The sequence below is a fragment of the Caloenas nicobarica genome, chromosome 2, assembly GCF_036013445.1.
Source record: "Caloenas nicobarica isolate bCalNic1 chromosome 2, bCalNic1.hap1, whole genome shotgun sequence".
Lineage (NCBI taxonomy): Eukaryota > Metazoa > Chordata > Aves > Columbiformes > Columbidae > Caloenas > Caloenas nicobarica.
This window is the reverse complement of record NC_088246.1, coordinates 116223138-116248280: the sequence shown is the minus strand read 5'-3', so window position 1 is coordinate 116248280 and position 25143 is coordinate 116223138. Positions and strand designations below refer to the sequence as shown.

The 25143-nt window shown below is 40.1% G+C and overlaps 1 protein-coding gene across 1 annotated transcript in view; it reads right to left on the bottom strand.

The window, feature by feature from the left end:
- Nucleotides 1-25143, bottom strand: part of LAMA3 (laminin subunit alpha 3) — a 117067-nt gene that overhangs the window by 16896 nt on the left and 75028 nt on the right. Inside the window, exons 38-56 of the mRNA XM_065627294.1 lie at nucleotides 24783-24866; nucleotides 23605-23835; nucleotides 19691-19804; nucleotides 15867-15976; nucleotides 14127-14207; nucleotides 12625-12731; nucleotides 9944-9994; nucleotides 9470-9621; nucleotides 8823-8933; nucleotides 8611-8722; nucleotides 7898-8065; nucleotides 6549-6745; nucleotides 5031-5147; nucleotides 4701-4855; nucleotides 3177-3318; nucleotides 2487-2586; nucleotides 1980-2096; nucleotides 1721-1900; nucleotides 91-233 (exon numbers count right to left, since the gene is read on the bottom strand). Coding sequence (XP_065483366.1) covers nucleotides 91-233; nucleotides 1721-1900; nucleotides 1980-2096; nucleotides 2487-2586; nucleotides 3177-3318; nucleotides 4701-4855; nucleotides 5031-5147; nucleotides 6549-6745; nucleotides 7898-8065; nucleotides 8611-8722; nucleotides 8823-8933; nucleotides 9470-9621; nucleotides 9944-9994; nucleotides 12625-12731; nucleotides 14127-14207; nucleotides 15867-15976; nucleotides 19691-19804; nucleotides 23605-23835; nucleotides 24783-24866 — 2472 coding nt within the window. The remainder of the gene's footprint in view (nucleotides 1-90; nucleotides 234-1720; nucleotides 1901-1979; nucleotides 2097-2486; nucleotides 2587-3176; nucleotides 3319-4700; nucleotides 4856-5030; nucleotides 5148-6548; nucleotides 6746-7897; nucleotides 8066-8610; nucleotides 8723-8822; nucleotides 8934-9469; nucleotides 9622-9943; nucleotides 9995-12624; nucleotides 12732-14126; nucleotides 14208-15866; nucleotides 15977-19690; nucleotides 19805-23604; nucleotides 23836-24782; nucleotides 24867-25143) is intronic.

Genomic DNA, 25143 nt, shown 5'->3' with positions numbered 1-25143 from the left:
AAAACTATTCAGAAAGAGAAAGAGGAACAAAAGTACTGCTGTGTGTTGAAACCACGGAGGTCAAGCATGATTGCAATGTTCAGGACAGACCTTATTCGCAGCATCTCTTGCCTGCTGAATCAGCTCTCTTATGCGATTTAAGTTCTCAGAGATGTTGCTTATGGGCATCAGCTGTTGGTTGATACTCTCGATCTTGCTGAACAGATCTGGAAGTTTGTTTGTCAATTTTTTTACTGCAGTGAAGGAAAAAAAACATTGATGATGAAAAGAGGAAGAAAACAGATGCCAAAATATGATATCACTACATGATTATCAGAAAAGCTGTTAGCACGGCGATGACAGAACTGTTTTCATAACTCCTAGAATATTAGGAAGCCCTCACTGAAACCAGCAGCTTATACCGAAGTTATTGCACTCTTGAAATTTGTGGCCAAAGGTATTTGCAGAAGATATTATGATAATCTCAACTTTCATTAGGTCAGGAAATGATTTTTCATCTCCTGGGATTGAAAAAAAAAAAAAAAGCCTGGAAGCACTAGCAGACTGAAACTGTATCATGCAGAAGCCAAATAAAAAGAAATCCAGATCTATTATTTTTCTAAATATGATTCCTAAACTGGTCTTGTGACTGCAGGGATGTCTTATGACTCTGCAATAACATGCAGGGCTAGGTCTTGTATTTCTGTTATCTAAAATGTTTTCTTTCACTTGACTATATCTGACAAAGTTGCTGAAAAGAGGAAAAAAGATGTTGTTTGTTATTGTCCCTTATTCTATATTCCACCCAGTCTGCATGCAATCCTTTCCAATTAATTTCAGCTAACAGATGTCTTAGTGTAAGCTAATTGTCTAGGTCCCTTTTCTAGTCAGTGCAGCAGAAAAATCACAGAATCACAGAGTGGCTGAGGTTGGAAGGGACCTCTGAAGGTCACCTTGTCCAACCCCTGTGCTCAAGCAGGGACACCTAGAATCAGTTGCCCAGAACTGTGTCCAGATGGCTTTTGAGTATCTCCAAGGATAGAGACTCCACAGCCTCTCTGGGCAACCTGTGCCTGTGCTTGGTCACCCTCACATTTTTCTTAAGTTCAGAGGGAACCTCCTGTGTTTCAGTCTTTGCTGCAAGGTCATGTTGCTGGCTCGTGTTCAGTTTGGTGCTTACCAGTACCCTCAGGTCCTTTTCTGCAAAGCTGCTTTCCAGCTGGATGGCCCCCAGCAAATACTGTTGCATGGGGGGTTTTTTTCCCCAGCCACAAAACTTCTTGATATTCATGAGGTTCCTGTCAGTTCATTTCTGCAGCCTCTTGAGCTCCCTCTGGATGGCAGCATGACCTTCTGATGTATCAGCCACTCCTCCCAGTTTTGTGTCATCAACAGACTTGCTGAGGGTACACTCTGCCCCATCACCCAGATCATGAGTGGAGATGTCAAACAAGATCGGACGGAGTATTGACCCCTGGGGCACCCTGCTAGTCACTGGCCTCCAAGTCTTCAGAGACCAGTCATGGTATCAGCTTTTAATACATACCACAAGACGGCCTGAATCACCTTCTGCTGTAGCTGTCCCTTTCCACTCACAGTATAGGAAGTCCAGAACACTAACTTAGGTGCCTAACTTTTGGATGACTAAAATTTCTGCTGCAGAACTGACCACATTCATCTAACAGTGACTTAGCAGGTCTCAGATAGCACCTGCACCTGCAACAGCAAATACAACACCTACCTGAATTGTTTGCCTCCATCAATGCTTTACTGAAGCCAGCACTCTGTGTGCTTCCATAGGTGCTCTTCATTTTCTCCACATCTTCTTGAATTGGCAGCAGCTTATCCAATACATTAGTTGTGACATCCTCGGCACTTTTTACCATGTTCTTTGCACTGGTGATGATGCTGTCGATGTCATCTGAAACACATAAAAATGCATGTGCAGATTCTTATAGTAACAGATTAAAAAGGCAAAACAGAAGTGATCAGTAACAGACCTCTGTTTATCCCATTGAGATTATTTTGAAGAGTGACAAGATCAATTTGCAGTGCATTCTTCTTTCCATCAGCAACATCAATTCTTTGCTTTATGTCTTCAAGGGTCGGACCAAGAGCTGCAAAACAGTGAATGTCCTGTATGAATTTTAAAAAGAAATACCAGCTCTCTGTTGGACAGGTGGTGTGGAAGCACCAGCCTGCACTCTTACACAGCTTGTGTTACCACTGAGCACTGAATGAGCATTTGCACTGCAAAACAAGCACAAGGCTAAGGATTTGCTGGACAGGAGTACTGAGAAGGTGTATAGCATAGCAGAGGTATCAAATGCATTTTCTCGCCTTTTTGCCATTGGAAATAACCATAACAAAATGTCCCATTGTAATGGAACTAGCCTCTTCTGGTTAAACTTGTGCTGCAGAACTTTGCTGAGCTGTGAAGATTCATGGTTCAATGAAAGTTCGTCATGCTGTGCCAACATTTCTACTATCACTTTCATTTTCAGTACCTTGCAAGGTCTTTTCAGTCTCTTGTGCTTGATTCAAGAGTGTACTGCTCTCAGTTTTTAACTTTGTAGCTTTTCCTGATAGATCTTCTCTCTTCACAGTCTGGTAACAGAAGCGTGGCAATGTAAGACTGTTGTAATAATTATACTAAAATTTAAAAAGTAAAAGAGCCCATTCCAGTTTAAAAAAACAACTATAGAAGGGCAGAGATTTCATGTGAAGAACAGCACCTTAAATAACAATTATCAAGAGTAATTTAAGCATAATACACCCTTGGTCTTTAGCAAACTTCTGATAGATTTTGGAGCATTTGTAAGAAATTGCTAGCATGTAACTGTTAGATATTACTCCCCTGCTGAAGAGCTTGTGGGTGTTACTCCTGCAAAGTAAAAGACAATACCTGAAATCGCATTCAGTGATTACTGGGTTTGCCTTATACACATCTCTTTATTTTGCACGGAAAGGAACAGTTAGTATTCATGTGGACGGCCTCATCAGAAAGGCAGTAACTAGTCTGCTTAGTGCTGAACCAAGGCTAATTCGTGAGCACATAGAAGATCAGTTCATATATTGGCTGCAGCCAAGTAAGGCACACCAAGACACATGGGTCTTTTTTGGTGCCTCTCTGGTAGATAACAAAAAAATCTAGTTGTAACAAGTTTACCATCATTTGGCCACTTACAGGTACTTACCGATAAAGCTGAGTCAGCTGCACTCCCAGCTTTGCTGGCTGCTTCCTCTGCTGCTTTGATGGCATTAATAATATTGTCATAGGCAGTAGAAGCTTCCACAGCACAGCCTACCAGCTCGTCCTTCCTGGCACTGTTCTTTATTCTGTGGGAAACAGAGTGGAAAATGCAACCTTCTGCAAAAACTATGGCCCATGAGAAGTATCCTGAATCCAGTATTTTCACTATTTTCCAATCAATGCCAATACAGAAAATGATTTTCAGCTAGATCTGTACTTTCTTTCTGCAAAAATATCAAACTTAGAGGCAGAGCAATATGAAAAGATTCTTCAAATTATGGGATAAGTTCAGGTGCTTTGAAAAGCACAACTATGGGCCTCCAAAGCAGCCTTTAAATGACACAGATTGTGAGAATTCACCAAGGCACAAAGTCAATCAGGCATCTCCATCACAGTCCCCCAAATACACTTCAGTTCAGAGAACTGCAGCTTCCAGATAATCTCCGGCTGCTCCAGCATCCTACAGCAGCAGATGGGGCACAAGATGGAGCAACTACACCACCCTTGGGCTTTTCCCCAAGAACCAGTGCAGTAGCTCTGGAATCAGAAACAAAAGACAAAATCTCTTATACCCACTTCCCATGAGCTGTGCAACTGTCCAACGTTAGCTGCCTTGTATTTGTGAGAACATTGTCCTTTTAATTGAAAAAATCATGCTGAAAACTAATAAAAAGTTAATGATTTTTTAAATTATTATTATTTTAACCAAGAATTTTCCACCTGAATTAGGCACTTTGGAATTTAATTTTTGAGAGTTTCTAGTTGGTATAATGACAAAATGCAAACAATTTGCACAGGAAAAAAAAAATTAAGAATTTTGCTTTTTACATTTTGTTCAGATGTACAATAGAAAGCCTCCAAACTTCACTCATAATTCCAAGCTAAAGTACAAGTAATGGAGAGAGAAACACTTGATTCATATCAAGTTTCTCGTATTTTTGCCTTTCTATAAGATTCCTTGAAGTATGAGAAAAATATAGGAAATCTTTTCCTCACTAATGCTAAACAGGCAGGTCTGAAGACTCTGCCAAGACAACATTGCTTCCAATGATTTGCCCCAATCCATTGACATCATAAAGGTATCCCTTAGTATGAGTACAGGAAATAACACTACGAAAAAGATATTTAGAATATGTTCCTATTCTGTACACGTGGATTTTCTCTTGCTAGTAAGAAGTTAATGCTGTGTTAATGCAGCACAATAAAGCCATATTATGGGAGTCCCTACTTCTGGGAAAAAAAAAAAAAAAAAAAAATCGGGGAAAAAAAAAATCAGGAGAAATAAAGAAAGATCTGGTTTGTGGGGAAAAAAGAAAACATTTGTACATCAGGAAGAAGCAGAAAAAGACAAACCAAATTTCTTTTCAAGTTTGTAAATGGTCATTAAAGCAAGTGAAGTTGCAAACAGAACATTGCAACCATGGAAGTTATGTACAAAAATTTCTTATTTACAGGAATAGCAACATACTCTTCCAGTTGTTTTGCCAAGTCTTGCAAAGATTTGGCATGTTCCTCAGCCCTCACCACCAGCGGTTCTTTGCTTGCTGATAAGGAGCCATTTGCCAGCTTTTCATTCATATCCTTCCTTGCTCCATCCAGCTGAGCAGCCAAGCTTTCATATTCCTGTGGGTTTATAAAGATAAAATCTTATTTGTATTCATACATGTTTGATTTTGTCCTCATCTCCTTCAGTGTTACATAGATAAGCCTCATGTCCTAACCACTGAGCTATGCTGCCCATCACAGTGACAGCAAGGTATTGAGAGTTTTAACCTTAACTTAAGAAGGTTAACTATACCTCTTTGCTCTTCTGCAATAATCCAAGTACACTGTTAGCTTGCGTCAGGGAAGTTCGGGCAGAGCTCAGAATATCCAAGATACTTTTCTGTTGCACATTTGTCTCCTCAATCCTTTTCTGAGGAAAAATGAAAAGTTGAGTAACACATGATTGGGTTAAAAATGAAAGGCAGGGAAAACTGTATCTACCTAACCTAGTTTGCAGTAGGATTTACTGAAGGTACCATTGCTGTGTTAATCAGACACCTATAGTGTTCAGGGTCTAATGCTATCCTGCTGGTTAGAGGAGAAAACTCAGGAGTCAGCTGGGCAGCAGGCTATGGCAGTTCAGTTATTAGCCCTCAAAGTAAAAGTAGTATGGGTAGTTGAGATGAGCTGTCAGGACAGACTACCTAAGTGTCTGACTCCTCAAACCTGGAAACTTCAAACCTGGAAGCTAAAGCAGCTCCCGGGTGACTACCCTGATCTTTTTCGTTCTCTTGAAGGCAGAAATACAGTGATTACACTATTCTTTCACCTGGGGATCTTACCAGAAAGGGGGTGTGAAACCTCCTCACCTTATTCTCTTGAAAGCTCTGAGGGGAAAGAAGCTCCTTGGTCTAGAGCAGCCCTATGACAATCCATAGTGTAGCTCTAGGGTAATGGCACACCACAAACACAGCCGGGCAAGTGGTGTTGCAGGGAGGGATGCATTAGCTCTCTTCAGCTGGGTTGCTATCACAGTAATGTGTCAAAACTCTCTGTACCAGGGAAGTGTATCAGGAGATTTATGACTTCTACAGATGCATCCATCTTTTAACACAACTGTGCATACTTAGGTGGCATATGTATTGTATAGTCCATGCACATAAAAGTACAATTAAATATTGAAAGAGACAATTGAATGCAGAAATTCTTTTGTTCAAGCAGTGTTAGTAAACTGGACAGACATAAGTGTGCAAAAACAGTGATACATTTCAGCAAAATCACAATTACTTTAAAATAATAGGTCCTGCAGCACTCTCTTATTTCTTGTACTATTTCACCAGCTCTAAAAATCAAGCACTGCTCAGGAATGACAGCTGTTCCTTGTCACCTTTCTGATGAGACCTCAGAAGCAGTTCTATAGAATATTAATCCTAAATAATTTAAAAGTACTGCACATGTTATTGCTCCCATCTTCATGGCTGTTAAAGCCAAATACTTTAAGGAACTTACTACAAAAAGTACATCAGCATCAGGAATTTGATCTAGAATAGGAAACAAAAAGGCTACTGGCAGCTGAAGAGAAGGGCCAGGCAGAGACTCTCCTTCCCCGCTCTCATCAGAACTATGTCTTGGTCACGCTGTCCTAGTCACATAAAGAGGACACAAGTGGGAGCCATTTATATCTGTCCACACATACATCATATGACAGAAAAAGGCCCTGGAGAAAGTCTAAAGAATTAGTGCTACCTGGCTTTGCAAGGCCAAAAGTAGCAATCAAAACCACTTCTTATCTCCTGAGGTTTAACTTTCTTCTCCTGAACCCCGACATTACCTTGATGTCTTCCAACAGAACTCCATTATCTCTGTTTAAGTTTTCGGCCTGCTTGATTTGTCCAGTCGCCTCATTCAGAGCTTCACGAAGGTCAGTGATTTTGGATTCATATTCATTCAATGAATCCCTCACAATTTTAATAAGCCCGTGGTTTTCTTGGTGGTACTTTTGTAGTTCATTCTTAATATGTGCCAGTACTGCAGTATGAGGACCAGAAAGAAAAGTTTTGTTCACAGAAGAAGGGAACCAGAACAAACTTCCTTCAAAAGGGCTTGACATTTAGGATTAGAAAGCTGTGGTTGTGTGAAATACTGAGCATCCTTTGCAGCACTCATTTCAATGTTACTATAGCAGAGATGCTACTCAGCATCTCACTGGATCAGATCTGCTCACAAGTTTGCTGCTGCAAACACAGAGCACAGATAAACATTTATTTGGCTACTCCTAAATTAAGTAAGGATGAAGATGATCTGCAAATACTGAATTGTTTTATCTTTTATTATATGGAACTAACACAATTTCATCAACCATTTCATCTACAATGCAGATATCTACATCTGTGCTAGTCGCCAAAGCTTCCTCTGTAATCAGTGGAGAGACATAAACACATTTAATTTCAAAGAAGGTAGAAAAATAGAAGAGGTGAAATCAATCACACTCTTCAGGGTGCCCATTTTACTGCCTGCAAGAAGAGTTACAGAAGAGTTACTCGGAGGTAGGTATCAAAGTCTAAAGTTGGGGAAATTATTATTATTCCTAAGGTCATTCACATTTCTCAACTATGCCCCTGGTTAGGAGATAAGCATGTGAATCTGCTGTCCTTGCAGTCTCTAATGTCTGGAATCAGGTTTCTGAACGTCCCAGTCAAACATATACAGAGAACATAAAAGGGAGTATAATTAGTGCAACTAGGTCTTCTGAACTCCCTTAACCTTGTATGATCTGGTCCTTGGGACTACTCCAGCAGCTTCTTAAAATCTGTTGTTAAATTACACGTATAATGCCTCTAAAATAGCTGCATCTGCCATAGCCTATATAATACACAGAAGTGCTGCATAGGTGTATATTATTATAGGCTACGTCTTTATTTTACTGAGATACATCTAGTAGTTAAAGAAGGACCTACTGGGTTGCTTCCACAGCTCAACTCGGTTTCTTCCTTAACAAACTAAAAATGCTTTTAAAATCCCTCCAGAACTACAACTTTCCTGTTGACTAACGACTGCTACAGATCCCAGGGCTACATTGCAAAATGCCCCTCCCTGCACTCCATCCCAAACAATCAATAATGCTTCAGACTTAAGATTGATCTTTCTAGAGAGCAAGCAGCTGAGAGAACAAGCCCTTACACAATTGAGCTTCTGTTCGCTCCTTCTCCGCCTCTGCTTGAAGTTGGCCAAAGTTGCGGTTTCGCATCTCCCTCACCATGCGTTCAGCTTCGGCCAGTTCTTTGGCAGCATCTCCCAAGGGCAAGTTGTTACCTTCTACATTCGTACCAGCTATTTGTTCCAAAAGCACTGAAAAAAAGTGGTGTTAAAATCAAAGAGAGGATGCATTTAAACCTATGCAAAGGACACAAATAAGTCTCTTTTCTGAAAAAGGTATGCCTATTCCTGAATTCCTTAATGAAGCAGATCTATTTTGCATTAACTGTATTAAGTTGAAAAGTGTTCCATGTCACACAACCAGTGCTAATAAGATGGCATCAGGCTTGAAATGTGTCCCAAATGACCAAGTTCACAGCAATAATTTTAAGCTTCTAACTTAAAAGAACCTATGCAGACTGAAGACAGACTAAAGCCATCATAGTCAATTTGTTGCTCTGAATGTCCCTGTGGGAAAGCTTCTCTGTCCCTATTCACTACATAGGGAAGGTAGGCTTCTAAATTAACGTTCTATATTAGATTTCTAATAGGAAGAGTGAATTCCACAGCTATGTCTAAATTCTGATTTATGAAGTTGCTTTCTAAGAAAACTTCTCATGTTTAATTAAGAATATTGTAAATAAACTGAAAAGATTCCATAAAACAAAACATGTTATGGAGTTAGAAATTATTTTTACCTTGTATATTGTTGACAACTATTTGTATTCGTGAAACCAAATCCTTTCCTTTTTGATGAGTTTGGCCAAAATTATTAAATAACATCTCAGCTGCTTTGTAGTTAATTTCAGCCTAGCAAAGGAAAAAAGCGATTACACTAAAAATATCTGAATACAGCATGCTAAAATAAGAGTCAATAGATGTGTATTTTGAAATTGATTTGGCAAGTCACCTTTTCCTGGAGAGCATTTATATCATGGTTTAGGTTAATGAATTCTGTCTCCAACTCATCTGCCTTTGAACCCTGATTATGAACAACAGAACGGTAATTGTTCAGTAAGACCTGAAAAGAAAGAAAAAAATCCAATAAATCACCCATCAACAGGAGACAAAAAGCAAAAGTTCACTGGATTAAATCTTTACCCAAGGTAAATAAAAGCAGCATTACTGACATGAAGGCTGACCAATTGCTGCCCAAAACCTGGGCTTTTTTATCTGAGTGTAGAGAAACTGCTACTCCAACCAAAGAAAAGTTTTTAAGACGAACTCTGGTATTGGCAATTGGAATGCTGGGGTTTTTCAGTAATGCAGAAACATGAAGTGCTGGAAACAGACAGAGCTATAGGGAAAACTCTGAGATATATCTTTCAAGGTGAGCAGTCCTCAGAAAAATCAGAGATACTGATTCTCTTTCAGAGCATGACATGGAAACAACAGCTTTCTTTTAACAGGTGAAGCCCAGTGCTGCCAGCATCTGGTATTTGAAATCAAAAGTTGATGTATGTTTCCTTGCAAGCTGACAAAAAGATGGCATAAGTTCCTAGGTTCAGCTCTTATCTGCTTAACCTGAAATCCAGTTTTCTGTTTATGTGCATCTACCTTTAACTCCTTGATGCGTGTTTCCAGATGTCTCATCTGCTCCAGTGTGTGGGTACTCGCATGGACATTTTGCAGCTGAGACTTGATCAGCTGAACCTCATCACCTATTGTCCTCAAATCCTTCAGCAGCGTAATTACACAGCTATCGCAAGCTGGAGGGAGCAAGAGCAAAGGAAAACAATACATATTATTGCCTGTCACCTGGTGCCACCTGAAGAACTAAGGCAACAACAAAGCCCACAGTAGTAAGGAGAAGTGACCCAACCCAGAAATAATGAGGAGGCCCCATTTACATCTGGCTAGTTGACCTCTTTTATAATTTTTTCCAAGTGTTTGATTAAATATTTGCTTTTAAAGGATTCATTACAGGACACTTCCAGTCCTTTTTAAACTCTGCCACCCTTAAAAGAATCATCAGTGTATGTCTGAAGCCAGCAGACAGCTATCTAAGTGCAGTTCTATTTTATGACTTACGGTCGCAATCTTCGTTTGGATCCACATCTTTTGGTTCGTTATTGAAACACTCTGAAATCACAAGACTGTCATCAGTAACCAAAGTTTTCTTATGGAAATACTATTATTGCATTTTTACCCTCACTTTTTATGGTTAGCAGCCATTAAAGCACGGTGCTGCCCTTTCCCAAATCCATACTCACTGTGAACGAGCCCAGATGCCCAGAAGGCTCGAGCATGCCAAAACATTCAGCTCCCACTTACGCCTTGCTGAGTTCAACATCTTTTTCGGCCCTCAAAGGAAACTGACCTTTGGGTCTTGGGTAGCAGCAAGACTTGGGTAGCAGCAAGAGGCTCTCTCACATCAAGTGTGCTAAATATATTGCCAGAATTTGCCTAGAATAACAGCACCGGGATTGTAGCCAAGGCTGTATTGCTAAAGCATTTAACCCAGGACATGGGTTGAAACCCCTTTATCTACTTGAACATCCATATTCAAGCCACAAATTCTGATTCCCCAAAGAATATCTTACCCACAAGGAACTGAGAAATGTTTATAGACTTCCTTCATACCTGTCTCATCTTGCAAGACTGAGGGATTAATCGAGCTTGAGAGAAATCCAGAGTGTACGCATGGAAGGAGGCACTGTACACAACCCAAGGCATGGCAGGTGGGCCACAGATACAGGTGGTACACAACAGACATTGCCCTCAGACTTTCTAACAAGCTGGCACAAGTGACTGCCTGTTCAGTGTCTGTTTTGGTTTCTTTGTCTCACAAACCCCATTACAAGAAGCTTATTGCTCTCCAGGTGCACATGGGATCGTAACATCCTGGGATCCTAACTTCTAGGAGGCAGGAAAGGAACTGGCTCCTAAAAATGCCGTCATATAGGACAGTAATCTCCCCATCTTGATGCCCAAGCTCCTTTTACATGCTTGGTCCTACTGCCAAACTCTCATCTCCTTTTGAAAATGAAAAGGGCTGTGCATGTCTTTTACTCTGAAGGAAAAGGATGCACTCGGGGTAGAGGCTGCTGCTGTCAAAAGCCAACATGAGCTTGCAACTGTGAGAGGTTACACTGATGAAATTGGACCTGAACTTTAACAGCAGTGTGAAACAGCCTGGAACAAACTGCCTCGATGTGCTCTTTCCTTTGGCACTTGCACGTTAAGTCATCAGGAAGCAAAATGGGATTGGTAGTGAGCACTGCTGCCAAAAGGAGACAAGTGACAAAGAATATATTTGTGAGAGAATGAAGGAAATTATCCCGAAATTAACTACTCGTGCAGTTGTGCTCTTGTGTAATTCAGCGAACACCAGACACATTTCAGCTGTCACTGTGAGATACCAATTAAATAAAACTATTATTACAGCCTATGCACAAACAACATCAGCCAAGAAATGGCGAAATGAGAAAGTCTGGCCAAGTGCCGAACATCATGCAGAAGAAACCTGCTAGAACATGCTGTGCTGATGATCACAGAGAATTTTATTCTTAATGTGGAGAAAGAGATGGCTGCTCAGAATACATAGTTGGAGACAAACTGAAAACAAACTGGCTTGTTGAATTTTGCCCTACAGATTAGTTTGTCCTAGTAAACTCTTGCTTCAAAAAGAAAGGCATGACAAAACATCAAACACTGCTTGGATCTGTTCCACACAAGGTATAAATATAATAAAGATGTATTACTTCACGGATGAAAAATGAAATGAGAAATAGCTATTGAAAAATTGCACCAGGTGTCAACAGCAGTTCACATCACTTGCTGGTTTTCTAATTTCTGTGACCAAGATGATCTTGTGGTCATTTGAATGCAAGTATGAACAGCAGTGCAGAGAAAGGAAGAGCATGGAAATATTAGGAGTTATTAGCTTGACAGTTCACTAGCATGTCAGGAGGAAAAGCTGCCTACAGGGAAAGAACAGTGTAATTTTATTGAGGAATGAAAATATGGGAGAATCAAGGTCCTTTTCAAGAGTAGTGGCCTATGTGTTTCTGAATATAAATGAGTATCTCAGGGTCTGAGGTGAATCAAGGTAAAGACAGTCTGAGGAGTGTAGGATCAGGCCTTTTACTTAAGAATTATAATAAATAAACCAAATACATGCTAGTAGTATAAAATTCTTCTAAGGCTTACTAGTAGTGGAGTACGCGTGTGACTGATACTGGGAGAGTCACAGATGTCTCAGATTGCACGATGGGGCATAGCAGCCTCCTGAATCAGGTCCTAACTTCCACCATAAACACAGCTTGGGTACCTAAGATGGCAGTGCCTGATGCAGACTCTGAAGATGTCACTAATGTGTCCCAAATACATTTTAAAAAGGCATACTGAGACTGCTCAGTTTCATAAGTTCGTATCACAGACTGGCAAGATATGACTTAACCATGGCAGAAGAGGAACCATAATGCATTTGACAACATGCCCATGAAATAGAAAAACAAAATAAAATTGTTAGTATTTATGAAAGGAAATACATGATAAAATGGCGTACAAGGATGAACTCAATGACTCAGAATAGCCCTTGTCTTACCATGGTGTTATGTTTTAAGGAAAACTTACATTTTTGTTAAAAATTATCTACATTTCTTATAAGTCTAGATTTTTCCTTCAGTTCAACTTATCTAAATACCTTCCTTCTCTGCTTCCCAGAGAGAAAACAACGCTCCCTTCCATGTTCATAGGCCCTCACGTACCTCCAGTCAGGTGGTCACAGCTAGCCGGCTGTCCATTATTATTACAATTACATTTCTGACAGTAGCCTCCATATTTTTGTGGATTTCCAAAATATCCTGGAGCACAGCTAGATAAAGAGATACAAATAATTTTTCTTAAATATTTGAAGCTACTTTTGCGAAATATACTTTCCCTTGGCAAAAACCGCCAGTTATTATCCTGAATAAACTTTCAAGAACTTTTGATTCCATGTCTTGACTTAGACAAAAAGAGTTTCTTTTTAATTTACAGTATCCTCTGCACTATAATAAAAACATCTTTCCAAGTAGTGCAGATTTTTTTTCTAAAAATAAAAGAACTCCCACAATGCTCATACAGGAATAATTCACTTAATCTGAAAAAAATACAATGCACACAGATACATACATACATAGAGAATTCGACAAGGCCTAGCCCAGCAAACCACACCATCCCACCAGAAAACACATAATAAGGAGGATCATAGTGCAAGCACATGTGAGACATGTCAAACAGCAGTGGCACTGAATGACACTGTCAGCCTTCTGCTGGGTGACACCTTCTCTTGCCATCTGCCAGCAAAGCACTCTGTGTGAGTGATCTCTAAACATTTTATAGGTAAAATATATTGTCCCAGCTGGCTAGCTAATATTCCTAGAAGTCACTCTGTTGTAAGATCTACAGGGGTGGTAATGCATGATGGTCCTGGTGAGCATCATGAGCCATGGTGAGCAGCTGAGGCACGGCTAGATCAGGAAGAGAAAATCTGTCTATGATCTGCAGCTTAGATGCCAAAGGTAACAGTCTTGAAGCACAAGACAGTGTGCTACTGGAGCTACTGTCTTCAGGTGAGACATCACGACTTATTGGCCTCGAGTTTCCGAACCAGGTAACACCACTCCATTATGCTTAAATTTCCCCTGGATTTGAAACTCAGTGAAATTGCTTCCTCTGCTTGCCCAAAACTGCCACGCTGTTCCTCTTGTGCTTTGCCAAACTGCTGCAATGTTCTAGCAAATAAGGTGGCTTCAGTGTTGTGTTTGTATGCTCCAGAATGATTTGGGATGAAAGGTATGGTGTTAAATGTTATGTGGTGGCTGTTGGATAACTAAGAACACTGAAGCACCACCAGCCACATTGGAGGAAATGGGAAAAAGTTTTCAACTCAAAAATTAATGAAGTGGGAGTCATTATTACCAGAATGAGTGCAGGATGAGGCAAGGCACGAGGCACTTAGGCAAAGAGGCTCACTCTTGTCTTTTTTGGTTCAACTGTGCAGTTACTAAATAGCCTGTGGAGATTTGTTTACATTTCTCCAGGGAGTGTTGGGTTTACATCTAGAATTACACTATAGCACCACACTAGCAGCTATTCCTATAAATAAACACTCCTTAAGCATGTGCATAGTATGCATACGCATATGTCCATATATTACCCAACACAGACATAACCCCCTTTTATGGTGTCTCTCAAAAACCTTGGTCTTGAGAAACAAGTCACTTACCGTTCACAACGAACTCCAGTATAGCCTTCTTTGCAGAGACACTGAATTTCTTCACCATTTGCCACACAGCCAGTTGCAAATCTTTGAGAAGCAGCAAAAATATTATTGTGAGCACATCGTCAAAGAGGTTTTACACTCTAGAGGCTAAATTAAGTTAAATTATTTTAAAATTAAAAAGGTTTTACAGCAGCAAATTACTTCTCAGCTAATTTAATTGCCTCTACATAAATTGCTGTGGCTTATTATTTGAAGTTTCATATTTTTTGAATGAATTCTTCCCTTAGACTAAAAAATAGTAATTTCCTGACCCTCTGGACTGAGAATAATAGTTCATTACCCAAAGGAATGCCTAAAATAAACCTTAACAGTGATGCTGTAAAATAAAACAAGTCTGGGTAGCTATTTTATCCTACTAGGCAAGAATCAGTAGCCTGTGCTAGACAACATTTCCTCCTGTTTAGATAGCTTTTTTTTTTTTTTATTTTTTATGGGTGGAAACATTAGAGGATATTTTTATGTAGCTAAGGTTGTGGGGATTTTTGTTTTGTTTTTAACTAAGGCAGAATAGAGTTTTAGAATGTTTGCTATTTCCATTTCTTAATCTATGAACATTTGCATAAAACAAGTCTGTGTATCAAAGACAGGTGTCTGCACTACGAATCACATATAATTTGACTAGGTGGAAAATTGTCAACCCCAATAATGCCAGGTGGGATGCATTTCTTATGTCAGGAATGGTATTTACCACCCTAATGTGCGGCTTATGAAAGTGCACGGGTTTATGGTCTCCCTAGGTATTTCATCACTCTTAAAGCAAAAGATGACTGCAAATATGTTCGGTCAGCCTCAGGCAAACACCTGCAGAAGAGGCCAATGCTGTCAAAACCAGATCTATCAGAGTTCTCTGATAAATGAAAAATGTGCCTATTGTCTGATAGCGTAAATCTCTCACTTAAGGCTACTCAGTGTTTGCTAATGCACCTGGCAAATGCTATGTGGTGCCTTTAGTAATTTATAGGTTAGGGATTTTAAAAATATATATTTGGTTTTACGTAACACGTTTCACCTTTCACAACTGACCTATGATGACAATGTGGCTAAACATACAGTGCATTTGAAATGCAATTTACTGCCCAATTTTAAAAGCCTGGCAACCTTATTAGATCCAATGAAATGGATTTTTTTCTAGCTCAATAGGTTTGCTCTTCAAACAGAGCATCCACCTGAAGACCAACCACACTCTTTCAGAAATCTAGATAGGTGCTTAACAACTTCAGTGCTTTTATATTATTTTTGCATCCTACTAAATTTTCTGAATTCACATAAAAGGCTTGTTTAATTGACTCACATCTTGCATTTCAGCAAACAAGAAAGATTCTGGTTGTGCCCAGTAAGGGAAAAGACTTTCATCCCGTATTTCTCTCTATGAAGGAGATACTGGTGGTTTTATACATAAGCCCATTACAACTGCCTCGTGGTCTCCCAGGCAATGAGCAGTGTGTCTTTGTGGTTCAGGAACTGAGTGAGAATTGGAATACGCAGCTTAATAAAAAAGGCAATGCCATGAGGCAGAGCACCAAGTTACTGCTGGCCTAACATGCCTCAAATGGATCTGATACCCCACCATTTGGGGTGATATGAAAATACAGAAAAAGATCATTATCCTGCTGTGGTAGTTTTGTTTTGTTTTTCTTCTTCCTCTCCTCTTTACTCTTAACTACCCATGACCTTTTACTGTACCTGTTTGTATAAGGGCAAGGACACACTCGACAGGAACCTTGAGTGGCATCTCCAAAATAACCATCTTTACAGCGCTCACATTTGTCCCCAGCAGTATTATACTGACAGTTCTTAAAAAGGAAACAAGCAAGAGAGTTAACAGCTTTTTACCACTCAATACGGCTTTTTTTTTTAAATTATAGCCAATCTACTCAGAGGATATGTCTTTTCCTTCTACATAACCAAGCATTTCTTGCCAAACTGCCTTCGTGACCAGGACAGATTGATTCCAACGATTCTCTAAATTGTAGAAAGTATGATTCACTTACTATTGTGGAAAAGTAACAGATAAATAAGCAGCATTAAATATCTTTTTTAAAAAAACCAAATCAGATACGTAGTTTGTTAGGGAACATTCCATTAATACACTCCCTATGTCATGATATTTCAATTAAAAGTTACTATGTTTAAATGGAACTTTAAATTTTGCATCTTAACACTAATTAGAAGGCAGATGTCATTTAGAAGCATGCAATTAATTGAGTCCAAGTACATTCTTAAAAAAATCCCATGAGATTAATAGAAAAAGTATTTATCTTAGTAGATTCAGATCAGAATTTAATTTCATGTACTTTCTCCAGTGTATATGTAATTTTAATTATCTAGGGAAACTGGAATAAATAATGAAGAGCAAAGGCTGGGAAAACAATTGAATCTGATATAACTGAGCCACTTTTTCGATGATAAAATTGTTGGTAATTATATTTTATTTTAGAAACAGTCCTATTCCTGGTGCTGTGCAATTGTCACAAACATTTATGCACTATAGGAAGAAGATGAACAAGTTGCTTTTGCATTACCTAAAGCAACGCTAGTTTAAAATAAAAGTTGTTCAAATACATTTTTGATCAGCCATAAAAACTCCATGTGACCAACACTCAAGAGACGTTCACACTCCCAAGTTCTACAACTGCTTTCTTCAGTGTGCAACATACTGATCCAGTGTCCCACAGAGTTGGGGGTGTACTAATAAAGTGAAAGGTGGAAAGAGAAAGTGGGAAATTGTCTGTAAACAATCACTGAGCAGATCGCACTCCCATTTCATGGACTTTGGCGGCTTAGGGCTATGGCTGAAGGCCCTACTGCCATGTTTTGCAGCAGAGTAGCATTTTTCCCTGCAAATGAGACAGTTCTGTCTCACCTATCTCCTCTCACGCTCCATTCTCCTCCACATTTCTTCACACTCAGATTCCCTCAAACACATCAACAGCGCTTCCCTCAGCTGCTGCAGGTAGTAACCCCTAATTTGGTTTTGTTTTGGTTAAAGAATTAAATTTGTGGCTCACTTGTGAAAGGTTCTGGGGAAGAACAGGGAAAGCTCCAGTTCACGTGTGGGCCATTTAGCTAGGGGAAGCTAAAGAAATATGAACACACAATGTGTGTAAAAAGAATCATTTTAAAATGCAGCCTCTACAAAAGCTGCTGCATATATTCCCAAAAAACCTTCATGGAAAATTCAGAAGGTTTCTGAAAAATTAATGTACGTTTTTATAATCCTGAAAAATAAATTAAACTGCAAAAAGAGTAAAAGAGAGGTCTTCAAAAATAATTGCATTGGTGTCAGCTTGGAGGAACCTTTCCCGAAGTTTATCTCCTGGCTTTTGTTTGAATTGCTTCTCTATAGAAATTGAGGAAATTCCATATATTGCCAAAGAAAGTTTAAGTTATTTCACATATAAGCCACTCCCAATGTGGCATGCTCTTCCTCTTGCTATGTGGCGCCTAAGGACTGAAGAACCTAACCCTGTGCTCCCAAGGCACGGTGGAATGAAGCCAGAGCAGCAACTCCCTCATGGGTCTTCCTTCAGGCTTCACAGGGCCAGGGACAACCATGGAGTCACAGCATCTCCAGACCGCCAAGAACTGACAACTCTGAAAGGAAAACTCTCAGGTGGCTCCATATGCACCTGGATGGTACAAGGAAGCCAGAACAGAGCGTGTCAGGGCCGCAACAGAAATACCTATGTACACGGGGGTTACATGACATGAAAGAACTTGTCATGGGATGAGCAAGTCTCAGCGTCATGCTGCTGCTGAGAGAACCTGCCTTTCAGAAGGAATGGCAGGGACCATGAGGACACAAAGCCCGACTTGTGGCAGAGGGCCAGCTTTCCCCTGCAGAGGAGAAGCAGTTCTTCTGTCTTCTCCATCTCCTCCTGCACCTTGTTCCCCTCCACCTTCAGCAGCGCAGCACTGCACCCCTTTCCTTCCACCAGCACCCAGTGGGACAGGTGCCGCCTGGCTTGGCAAGCATTGCACTGCTGCCATGGAGGAAAGTGTCAGCCTGGGTTCAGCCTCAGAAAGCCTTCTCTGGAGGCTGTCACTGGAGAGACGCTGCATGTGAAGGTACTGGGGTCCAGTGCTCCAGGTGAGGAGCGGGAAGAAGGAGGCCACGTGAGCAAGATTTGCACCTCAGATGTGAAACTTAACAGCTCCACATTGGGAAGCCTCCTTGTCTTCTCTGCACCACTACAGGTCTTTGTTCCATGGCTCCTCTACACAGAGACAAACTTGCTTCTTGGCTCATGATGGAAATACAGGCCCTCTGGGCTTTCATTTTTCACCACATTATCCTGGATGACTTCGCTTGGCCTAAATTTTGTCCCAGGGCCAAGTGTTGATTTAGCTCTATCTATCTGAAAGTTAATCCAGCTGTGAGAAGGAGAGGCTAAAGACAATCCTAAATCACATACTTCATGAGGTAAAAGAAAAATTTGCATTTTCTTTTTTCCCCTTTATAATTTTCATCTGAAGTAAAATGTCCTCATCTTTATAGCTCTGCTGCAGCACTTTCCTGTCACGGCCTGCCCTGCCTCTCCAAAGCAGCAGCCTGTAAGTCATCCCCCAGAATGTGCAGAATTGGTTTATATGTTTCCATTAAAGCAAGAGGGTTGGCGGAGACAAAGTCAGGGGAATGACATAACGCACAGGAATGCACCGCAGGCAGAACGGATGCAGCACGAACAAGGAAGAAATAACAGAGAAGACAGACCATGAAAGATGTTGGCACGGTTCTTGTTTACACAGTAAGTGAAAAATTAGTGAAAAGTTTTTAAGTGGGAATTTTTCAGAACAAACTGTTCAAAGAAGCATAATGGATATAAGTCAGAGAAGCACAGTCGGCCAAATGTCACGCTTACGTTGCCATGAGGACTGATCCACTCCCGGGAGGCGGCTTGGGGTTTAATATGGTATGCCAGGGAGCATAATCTGCCCCACTATACCTTCTGTAACAGCTGAAATTTCCTAATTAATCTACCATCTATCCCCTTTTTCTCATTTACTCCAATGTTTTTAAATTAATCTAGCTGTAAATTAAGATTAGTGGAGATTTACTGATGCTGATTAAAGAAGAGATTCTGCAAAGGCTATGCTATGCGTGAATGTGCTATTTGTCAGTGTTGGCAAACCCTAGTATATATGTATAAAACTAAGTACCGCATATGCCACAGTAAGACCCATATTTATTATAAATAACTGCAAACACATATGTACTGTTATCATGCCTTTTTTGTACCATGAGCTAACAAAAATTATAGGAGAAAGAAGATGACAAAAACGAGGACACAAATTATTCTAATCATCCACAGTTACATTAAATTTGCATGTAAGTGTATGAAACTTATGTTTATTAACAGTACAAGATATAGAGAATGAGGCACGTAAGAATTAGCTTAAGTTGCTAGGAGTTTAAGAATACTGTGTAGTCTATGATGCAGTAAGATAAATGGGGTTTTTTTCACTTTAAAAAAAAATTCATTTCTTGAATGTTAGTATTTACTTACAATACATTTTCCAGTACCATCTTGACACCTATTCGAATTTCCATTGCAGTTGCAGGGGACACAGCGTCCGGTGAATAATCCTTTATTCTCACGATAAAATCCAAGGCCACATTCCTAGACAATAAGCAGAGAGAATTAAAACAGTGAGTGTTGGTGGAAAGAAAGTTTTACAGGTTATGGGAAGGGTATTTTGAAATAGTTTGTCATTTTGAAGCAGTAGTGGAGGTGTACATTTCCTTGCAAACTCTTCTAAGCCCATACTGTTGAAGCCTGTATTGTTGTTCAAATCATGAGTATTTAAACACAGTGAATAGCAATGAATGGAGCTGAAGTAGTTTCGTCTGAACCCTGGGCTCTACAATTTGTGGTAGTGGGGATTTCATCATTTTGACTCTAACCTCTGAGCAAAGTACATTTCCTGTGGCTATGTACAAAGGTGTGGAATATGATTTTTAAACCACAGAAAAAGATTTGAATATAGATTCACACTACAGTGTTCTCAAAGAAGAACACATGGAAATCTCACATATTAGCTAGTGGTTAAGTGAAATCTTGATATTAATTTAATTACAGTGTATTCTTTGGAAATACTTCTAATGAGATCTCTTTTACACGAATTCATCATGACTTCCACAACAACTCTACCTGGAGCTATACAAAGCCATGGTTAGACAGAGGTAGGTGATCTTATGAAACACACAGAGCAGTCTAATTCTAAGTACAGGCTTGTCCAAGAGATCTGGGAAGCATGAGAAGAATGTTCAGCTGTTGTGAGCACAGGAGCATGAGCACAGCCTGTCATATCAAAGTCAGGTTTAAATAGAGAGCTGAACCAGAGGAACGTTATGAATGAAGCAAGAGACATGAAGTTTGTTAGCCTACACCAGGAAGGTAGTAACTAATATGTTAAAACCACGTTCTTCCTTGGCATGGGCACGGAAAGTGCAAGGGTAGGGAAAGTACAAGCAATTCTAGCTGGGCAGGCAGCCTTCCCGTGTACAGAGCAATTAAAGAATTCATGCCCACCTTCTCTGCTCAGCATCCTCCTGGCACACCAACCACAACAAAAATGACTGGACATAAATCTGTCCTTTCTACTCCTAGGTCCTTCTGACTAGTAACTAGGCTGGTGTGGTGCAAGGAAGATCAGCAGCTATATGAAAGGGAGGAGAAGGCTGTGCCCCCCACGAAACCGACACTTTCCAGGTTCCTGCCTCCAGCAACCTACTTCTGCACTGCACCTCTACCTCACCTCTACCTCACCATTAGGGGTGGCCCCGATGACATTCAGAAAACATGCGACAGATGAACTTTAAAGCCATAAAACTTTTCGCATAGCAATTGCACCACCAAGACCTATGAGACTAATCTGAAGACCAAAAAGGTTTGCAGGACGGTGTCTCGAAACATGTCCCAGTGATGTGAGGTGTAAGTATTTATGCAGGGACAGGATTAACAAATGAATTTATCAACCATGTAACTACCAAGAAAAAAAAAAAATCACTTCTCCCAAAGCAGATCCCAAAAGGAATATTGAGTTATTGCTGTTTAAACAACAGTTGCAAGTAGCACCTTTGCCTTCTTAACATGTGGGATAAATTAAATTTAAAAAAAAAAAAAAGCACAATACTAGTATCACCAAGAGCTTTTAATAATGAATTCAGTGTGAGCGAGGACTGAATTTTGATTAGGCACTTGAAATCCTTTAGATATATTTTTAAAACAGTGAATAAGTTCCCTGAACAGCAGAGAGCCAATATCCACAGCTTCTGAAGGAAACAGGGCCTGAAATACATTAAACAGCATGACTAAGTAAAATATAGGCTCTAATGCATGCAAATTTTATTTACTGAAAGTCTGTTTTGGAGAGCAAAATGAGTCACTTATTTTAAAAATATATCCAAATGCATTTGGAAAAAATCTGTGCAGCTTTTTGTTTTTCTATTTATGCTGTCTTTAAAACAACACATTTGGAGTATGTGGGCACTTTGTTTTTGAAGCAGCATTCATGATACTGACAAATTATTCCAGACGAAGATAAAGCTCTAGGCACTTTAAAATACTTTGGAGTTCAGGCTGGCTGTTTTCAAGTAAACAGCAATTTAAAAGCAACTTCTAGCACACACTTTTGCTAGCAAATTACTCTGAGGTAGAAGATTAGCCTTCTTATTACTTTTATATTAAGTAGTGTATAACTTATTATCAAATTACTTCATTTAAAAACAAAGAGGAAAAAGGACATACAAGAGGAAGGGAAAATGAGCAAATTACCTGTCTCAGGTAAAAATCCCATTGAACTTGTTGCTGCTGACTGCCCTCCTGCAGGTGAGGATACGATAGCCTCTGTTGCATATCTTGTGCTAAACAACGCCCCAGGGCTACTAACGTGACAACCAGCCATCCTACATTCCTCGGCCTCCGTGCTTGGGCCATCGTTCTCCTTTAGCTCCGGTGCGAACATACGCTGCTCTCCTGTTGGCGCTCGCTCGTTCTCTTATACTCACCCTTCTTCTCCAGCTTCTGACTCAGATTAATGAGGCGCTGCACTGCGATGGGCCCCACCTTTAAACTTTATCCATGAGTCAAGTTGTACAGCACACATTACCGTTCCTGAGGTTAACAAGTAACCCCGCAGTTCCTGTAGCTCAATATATACCTAAGTCAGGGTGTGGCAGGCATCACCTCCACCCCACCTAAGGCAGCCAGACAGAGCTTGGTGATTAGAGCACTAAATCACTGCCTGAGTAACGCTGCATAAACATACGGGGCTTATGAACTACCCAGGTGAGTGTCTTGATCACTTCCTTTCGTTATGTACTTCTACCAGGTTATACAAAAAAAACCCCAACAGTTTAGTTTATCAAGGCAGTCTGTTGAAAGCAATGGGATGGCAGGAGGAATTTCAGTCAATGCTCATCAATTTGTGTGTGGCAGAGAACATCAAATGTATGCAAAAAAACCCACGTTTCTGGAAATACTTCCAAAATGGTATCTGACAGAGGATGAAGAGCTGCCCTGAGCAGTGCATGCACACATGAGACACAAGCCAGCCATAAAAGTTGTTTTGGTCAGTCTCTCTGCAGCTGCTCCAGTCTAGAAATTATACTTTCATTCTCATTTCAAAAATGTTTGCAGGGTTAGTACAGCAATTGCTGCTTTATGGTAACCCTCAACCATTTTCTGACAGAATAATCCCTCATATTTTGTGCACTTTGTACACTGCTTATCTCTCCAGTACTTTATTCTGCTGCTTTGGGTGCTTACACATGGGAACAGTCAAGCTCTAAACTAAGCAAAGTGACAACCAAAAGAATTACAGCTATAGGACCAGCACCAGGGATGAGATATACAGCTGTAGCTAGGATTTCAATCATTCTTCAGGTAACAGTGTTACTTTGTAATGCTTATATTATCTTTCATAAAAATATCTCCAAATGTTTTTTGCAAATATGTTAACTTCAGCTTTCAAACATTTTCCTATAAAAATAGGAAAGTATCCAGAATTATCTGTGTCCAGGTTACTTCCCTTAGACCCTGCTAAAATGAGGAACACCAGGAATCTTCTCCACTGTGTAGAGTCTCACAGACTGTGATCAAGTCAATTCCGACCTTCTCTGCATTAAAGTAAGTACCAACTGAGATTATTCAGCCTGTCACAGGGCATCACAGGAGAATCCCTCATTATAGTGCCTTACACATACAAAATGACATTCACAGCTCCACAAAAGCAATCACAAGTTGAATAACCCTACAGTGCTTCTTAGACAGTGAAAGTATTTGAGCCATTGAAAGTGGCTTCCAAGAAGCATGTTTAATTACTTTAATAACCAGCCTGTTCCTCTAACTAAACCAGTGTGAATAGCTGTAGGCAAGACAGAAGATAATGGTACAGCACAGAGGCAAACGCTACCTACCTGACATGAGTCACCAGCGTACTCCGGAGGGCAGGAACATCTCTCTACGCTGTAGGCAACGCTGCCACTTCCCATGCTGGTGGCTTCTTCCAGCCCAACCTCACCAAGGGTTAATCGCTGAGTCTCCGTGAAGTAAAGGCCTCTGATGTGTAAACCATCTAGTCGAGACAGGATTATCATCAGTTCTTCTCTGGATACAAGGTTATTACTGCTGGCATGCCTGAAGTTTCCCTGCACATTAAGGGCACAAAATGAGCACAACCCAGCTGCTTCTTTTTTAAGAGGATCTGCAAAGAAGACAGGATGACAGAAAAAAAGGGAGAAAAAAAAGTGTGGAACAGACCCCTACAGTGCCAAATGGTGTGGGGTGAAACAGAGGTCAGGAAAATAAATATAATGAATGTGAACACAGCAATAATTACCATAAAAAGGGGTGTAGCCTGTACTTTGCAAGATACATACAGCTTTGAGGTATCAAAAAGTGAAGAAGCATATAGGTTCTTCTCCAGTCACCCAAATTTCTTTGAGGTAACACCCACCAAACCACAAAACAGTGGAGGAAAATGCTTTTATTTTTAAGAGTAAGTGAAGTCCTACAAATCTAACTTTTGAGGGCTGCCTTCACATGTTTTCTTCCTACTAATAGACACAGCATTACTGAAAATGAAATCTGGCATGAAGAAACATTTGATTTTTTGCCTATGCATGAGACGGAAATAACCTGGTTTGAATTTCTGAGCACAGATTTAAGGTAGGAATGAACCCTGCTCACTTCAGCTACCTAAATGCTGGATACCCATTCAAGACTAGGTACCTAGACACCAAGGAAAACAGATAACAGTTCATTCCATCCCTATTAAGTACATGTCTGGGGCTGCAATGAATCATCTTCCATTGACGACTGATTCCAGTATTACTCCACTGGCCCTGGAGGGAGTGTTACGGGCTAGATTGGACAAGATGCCTGACTTAGAGGTGCTAAAATTAAGTGGCACGAACCAGAACCCAGGTTCAATGTGGCAGGAAAGAAAGAAAATAAAGTTTTTATTTAAGATCTGCAGCATTTAAGTTTATATTCATTAACATTATCAACTATATGGCATTTCTGCACAAAGTACCTGCATGATTTATGTGTCACTGGGAAGACAAGGGAAGGTCATTCCATTTTCATTTCTTACCTCAACCAGCTGCACACGGCCATAATATTGACGGTCAGGCAGTGGGTTGTTGGGATCCATGTAAACAACTTTCATTTGCTGGCCCTGTGTAAGAATGAGGATATAACACTGATGTTTCACTACTCTTTATGGTAAAAATTTGCTGAAGCACATTAATACTGTTATTGGGGGGATGAAAACTTAGGTAATACTAGGAAAACCGTGTATCATTTCATCAGTGAAGTGGTATAGCAAACACTGTGTTCGAGTCAGCAGAGTTTTCACTGCTTTTGCCTAGTAACAACCTTGCTTTCCAATAAAACACCAAGAGAATTAAATTACTGCTTACCAGTTTTCAGAGGAACTAGTTATTACTTTTGAG